At 33.5% G+C, this 6,396-nt stretch overlaps 1 protein-coding gene across 1 annotated transcript; it reads left to right on the forward strand.

Annotated features, from left to right (window-relative positions):
- Positions 1–1,288: 1,288 nt before the first annotated feature.
- LOC108753834 (longitudinals lacking protein-like) lies at positions 1,289–4,218 on the forward strand. Its single transcript, XM_018495756.1, has 4 exons — positions 1,289–1,474; positions 2,796–3,029; positions 3,152–3,366; positions 3,868–4,218. Exons 2-3 carry the CDS (start codon positions 2,841–2,843, stop codon positions 3,344–3,346), a joined length of 384 nt encoding a protein of 127 aa, XP_018351258.1. The 5' UTR covers positions 1,289–1,474; positions 2,796–2,840; the 3' UTR covers positions 3,347–3,366; positions 3,868–4,218.
- The last annotated feature ends 2,178 nt before the right edge of the window (positions 4,219–6,396 follow it).

A 6,396-nucleotide genomic window follows, 5' to 3' on the forward strand; every position in this document is an offset into this window, starting at 1 on the left:
AATGACATTTAAATCATTATAATTTATTGATTTAATATTTTAATAATTTCCGTAAATTTGTAAGATAACAGAGAACAAATGCAGATTTAGCGTAGATCATCAGTCTTCGTTTTTCGGAAACAATTATCGAATTTTTATGTATTAAGTTTCGTTTAGAATCTTCACGAATTCGGAATTTCTACTCCGAATAAAAATTTTTCCAATTATTCTTCGGGTCACATAAAACTAACATACCAGTTGCGTTTGAAAATATCGAGTAAAGTCATTTAAGTTATTATAGTACTCTAGGCTTTTTCAACCTCTCAATTTTCAAAAGTTAACAGAGTAATTCGCCTCGCTATTTTGGCGCGAAGAGAGACAGCTATACACAAGATGGAACAAATTGAATTTACCGTGGCATCTCTTATTAATTCAATTGTGGGATATCGAGCGATACATCATAAAGGACCGAAAAACCATCATATGTATCTACATAGAGTTAGGGGGATGCTGGAGTGACCAAATTGTCAGAATGCGGATCGATAAAAATCTCCAAATTTACTGAACGGAATAAAAATCCTTCGATAAAAATCTTCGAAAAGAATGTGACACCGGATATCCGATATCCGGTAGGACAATCATGGTTCCCACAGACAGACGCGGTATAACGCTTGCGCAGCAGAAGTTAGCACAGTAGCCAATCACTCTTTTATAGAAAAGCGATTAAATGATTGGCTCTCGCGCCAATTTCCGTCGTTGCTGCGTTCAGTCTGCAGGAGCCATTAATTCGGCCGGATTTCGGATATCTTCCCGGATATTCGGTACAAATTTCTTAAAATTATAAAAAAAAAAAAGGAAAGCGAGGGAAAAATAGCGGTAATAATTTTCTTTATCTCTTCAACGTGAAAAGATAAAGATAAAAGATAAACTGTACAAGTTTTCTAATATAAAATTTTAGATTTATCGGTAAATATTACAATGATATCCGGTTATCCGATCGGATATTCGGTGTTACATTCTTTTTGAAGAAGATTTTTATCGAAGGATTTTTCCTGGAAAAAGATTTTCGAATCGGTGAAAGAGAAAAAAGTATTTGTTATACAAAAATTACATGATTTAATTGGTAAAACAGGAGGCTTTAGGATCCCCTTAAGAAATTGAAGAAATCAGTACGAAATGTTTACCGACCGTTTAAAATTGATTTTCGTAATAAGCGGAATGCGACCGAATGAGTCGCGCCATCTGGCAGCTTGCTTGCGAACGACTTCAGTCGGTATTGCATACGCGAGATGAGACCGATCACCGGCGGAAAGACTCGATTTGAGCCGAATTTTCTCGCCGTGATATTAGCCACAACAAAAAATTTGTGGTGATCGCGCAAAAAGTTTTTGGCGCTACGTATTTTTCGCGTTCTACCTACGGCAAGCAACAGCAAGGTGCTCGTCAGCCACGTCGTCGCCTCGTCCAGGATTCGGCGGCCCGTCGACGGCGCGAAGTAAGGAATCGCATGCACGCCGTGGACGGAACTCTGTATCGCGCGTTCGATCCCGCCTGGTCGTGTTTGCGGACCGTGTTGTGTCGGACTCGTGTGCGCCTCTCGACGGCAGACGGCTCGACGGACGCATGCACGCGTTGCGATGTTGTGACGAGAACGGATCAACGCGAATTTCAATGTCCCGATATATCTATCACAGTCGTGCATGCTAATTTGATGATCGTGAGATATACTCAGCTTCGCATGAATGATTTGGTCGACTCCGCCGCGTCACCGTGTCTCATTGCGATGTTCAATCGCTCTCTGTGGCATCCTTTAATTTAACCTACAAAGAACCTTCGCATGGGGACTCGCGAACGTATTTTTCCGAATTTCGTTCTCTCGTCGAAACTTAATATTCGTGACGCAGTTGATACAGGTCCTCTCTCGCGTATGTCGCTGTACATTTTTTTATTTACCTCCGATGTAGCCCGTGATATCGGACGTGTGATCTCTCTTTATTCTTAAAACCTGTATAGAGATTGAGATTGATTAATTAGATGAAAAAAAAAATATCAAGCTTGATAAATTTTACTTTAATTAGATTCAATCTCAAGCCAGTATTTATAGTCAAGTCTTATGTTTGAGATTGTTTTAAGTACAGTGTAATAAACCAGGAGGGCTGTATTAGTATCTTACGACATTACTTAAGAATGTCTTAAAATAAGAACGAATTATGAATACTGTCCTCAGTCTCAATTTCAATCTCTAGTCTGGAGGCTTATTTATATCTCGTTCTTAAAACAAGATAAAAACTGAAAGTTTTATAAAGTAAATGAATTCGCTCGATGTTAACCAATGAACTATGAGGTTCTAAATAAATATTCTAATAAATTTGCATTCTTGTAATTTTCATTTTATTTCAAGAACTGTAACAGGTCCCTAATATAAGATTTAGACTTGTTCTCTTTAGCTAAACTGTTCACATTTTTTAATTTTTTTTTTCTCCAACTTGGAAAAAAAAGAGAAAAGATGTAAGAACTATGCAAGAAGTTCAGCTGAAAAGAAAACCTTATTTTATTCGTATTATTTTATTTTGTTTAAGTCCTATCTCATATGAATGTATAATACATGAACGCATTTAGGCAGTTCTACATTAGAATTTTGTAACTCTTAATGATCTGTATATTGTTATATTGTTGCACAGTTTTTTTGACTATACACGTGTAATATCTGCATGATGATAACATAATGATACCGACACTGCTGTATAAAGTTACAGAATTCTAGGGCTGATTTGTTTGTCAAATTGACTGATGTTTCATTGTAATGTTGTTTGCAGACTGCACAATCACGCAAGAGTTATAGGGAAATTCCAGCATTCACAATGGCAGGAGAGCAGCAACAGTTTTTTCTCAAATGGAATGACTTCCAATCAAACATGGTGTCATCATTCAAACATCTGCGAGATGAGAAAAGCTTCACGGATGTGACATTGGCTTGCGATGGTCAAACTTGTAAAGCACATAAAATGGTCTTGTCCGCCTGTAGTCCTTACTTCAAATCTTTATTAGAGGTACATTGGCAAAATTATTCTATTATTTTACATCATCATTCTAACATTACTATTGTGTATTAGCTAATATCATTAGTGATCGATAGACTTTGCAACTAAATAAATTTTCTCTTTATATATAGGAAAATCCGTCCAAACATCCAATTATAATTCTAAAGGACGTTGCATACAGTCATCTACAAGCCATCTTAGAATTTATGTATGCAGGTGAAGTAAATGTCTCGCAAGATCAGCTACCAGCATTTCTTAAAACAGCAGACCGGCTTAAAGTTAAAGGACTAGCTGAAGCTCCCGGTGCCATTAAGAGAGAAGGTTAAAAATACACACGTAAAATATGGTATGCTTTAAAATTTTATTTATTCGGTTTTAGGAATGATATAAATGTTTATATAAATTTCCTATGTTCACATTTCTAAATATTATTTTATTGCAAAATTTCCTTATAATTATGTATGTATTCGTTAATTTAATTTCTTACTATGGTATTTATATATTTGATAAAAGAAAAAAGAAATCTCTCATTTAATATGTAGATGCTATAATATTTTTTTAAGTAATATTGATTTCGGAGTTTATGTCGCACGAGAGTTCATTGTTCGATTATTGATTGTACAAATCTATTTATATTCTTGGAGTGAATAATATATATACGAATTTGATTGCAGTCGCGCGCTCATTAAATTCGTGTATATGTTATCATACGCATTGGACGTAAATAATGAGCTAAAAATTCTATAAATACAATGCCACAATATCATTTTTTATGCATGTTATGAGGTTTGTTTGTAATTATGCTTGAAAATGTAAATGGGGCAAAAATATGAATTTTGATTTGCAGGTATTTGAAAAGTGTGTGGACTGAAAAAAACTGTAATAATGTAAAGTGATTGAGTAAAACACGTACCACACAACATAAACACACAACACAACATACATTATAAATATATAGAGACATATGTAAAAAAAATTTAAACACTGCGTGTGCACAACTCGGTGTCCTATGGTTCATGACTTGGATCAACACGCGGTGATGATGTAAAATAATGCCTTTTTCTTATTCTCAGTTAATGTTGACTGGTTGTATTGATAGTATGTACACATACATGCAAGTAGAGAAAAAAATGTTGATGTTTGTCTTGAACCCATTACGCCATATTGGCAATAATAACAACACATTGATTATTTTTTTAAAAATGAATCATCGCGAATTAATGGATCGCGATAGTTTACAATGCATACTGACCGGGGCAATCTTGGTGGATCAAGTTGGAAATGTTGACAACACCTGTTACAATACCTGTTTTTCAAACCGATCTACCTGACTCGTAGCACTCCCCTATTGATTCTATTTGGTAGATCTATTCACGAAGTAGCGTTATCTTATATTCATATAATTATTTCTATTATTTATTTTTGTCGCGCGTTAGCTATTACTTAATTCATCTGCAATATGTTGAAAATATTGGAGACTAATTTTTTAAATCTATACTATTTCTGTTGTTCGTTTTTGCAAATTATTATGGAGATTATGGTTATATAGAAATTATTATGGTTGATTATGGAGATCGATCCTATAGGGCATTAACAATCTTATATCATACTAAATTATGTATAAATACTAATTAAATAATGACAAATGAAAGTATTTCATGGCATCCATATATAGAGAAATTTTGCTTCTATCGTGGATAGATTTGCGAAACCCCCGGCAAATCATTTAAAGAATATCAAATCAGGTTTACTGGAAGTAGTAACGTGCGCGTTTAAATCATTCTCTTTTGTCAGTTTTGAGATACTGAAACACTTCTTTTGCGTTCGTATGAAATGTGAAAACAAAAAGTTACAAAATATGAAAGAAATTGTAATATCATAATTAAAATTTCCGTACAAGTTACCTCTTCTAGTGATCATGATTTTTACTTAACCAAATACTGCCAGTGTTTGTACCGGCGTATTCACAATATTACCGATATAGACCAAATTTATTTATGATAATAATATATTAAGGGTTGAATATCTTAAATTGAGGGAAGGTTATTGTAATATAAGCGAAGTAAATTTTTGTAAAGTCGGAGCGCACAGTTCCTTTTCCCTCCCGAACAACCAGGACGCTCGGAAAAGTCTAGAAAGGCAATCAGGAAACATTATCGAATCGTGGAAAAATAAATTTGTTATAGAGGATGTCGTGTTTTTTCTTGTCTGTAATCAAGTATATATTTTAACATTATTCGAATTTCACTGTTTCATTACTTTTAAATTTATGACAATGTTGTATAAGTTTTTGTCAATTGCGTTTACCGCTAATTTGCGTAGTAAAGTCTACGTTCATATTTCTTGACTTTTCTGTCTCTTTTAATTATACATTGAGAAAAAAATTCTCCAGCGTTTCGTGAGTTTTCCTTGCGAGTTAATTGTCCTTGTGCCTAATATGAATTTACTCCAACTTTCACGTGAATTATATATCGAATTAGCACGAGTGAAGTTTTATGGACACTGAATGCCGATTTATAATCGTACACATTCACGTATCGAAATGTCAGTCATACACGTCATACACCGCAGAATGTTACGAATCATAACGCATCATTTCCTGTCGATTTTGCTTCGGATGTTTCTGTGAATTACATAAGAGACCGCTCTGATCGAATTTACGATTGTAAGAATGGTCCATCCAAAAAGAACTCGTCGTTCGTAAGAATGCTTTGAACTATTCCATGCGATAAAGTCAAATGGAACTTGACTTTGTATCAAAGTATATGGCTTCCATATAAATTTTGGCGATGTCTGACGATAACAAGTTCTGATAATTAACGGGACCATTCTCGTGCAAGCGGCATTAAAGTGAAATTTGCGATGTGAGAATAATTATGTTTGTCATCTTCTCGGAATAAGGATTCAATTATTTGGGCTTTTTCAAGCATTGGAAGATTTCATCATCTTTTGTAATTATTCGATAACAATATCGTATAATAGATATTCAATATTCTCTCAGTCTCATGAGGAGGGAATACAACGAATTGTCTCCCTCCGATTTTAATAAACTTTATGTATGTTAAAATATAGACAAAAATAAGATTTAAAAATATGTATTTTTTATGAACTTTCTTGCATGTTAAAGGAGAGAACATTCTTTCGAAAAATCTTTTTCTGAGTGAATATCTAAATCAAAGATATAAAAAATGTTTTGAATATAGACAAAAATTGAATAGTTTTAAGAGTACTTTATAATTATAATAACTTTATAAACATTTTTTAAATAAATACAAAATTAGAAAAAAATTTTGTATTATTATGAATTATTCTTAAAATCATTCAACTTCTTTTATTTAAAACACTTTCATATCTTCGACGGTTTAAATGATTATAT

Source organism: Trachymyrmex septentrionalis, unplaced genomic scaffold (assembly GCF_001594115.1).
Source record: "Trachymyrmex septentrionalis isolate Tsep2-gDNA-1 unplaced genomic scaffold, Tsep1.0 scaffold72, whole genome shotgun sequence".
Classification (NCBI taxonomy): Eukaryota; Metazoa; Arthropoda; class Insecta; order Hymenoptera; family Formicidae; genus Trachymyrmex; species Trachymyrmex septentrionalis.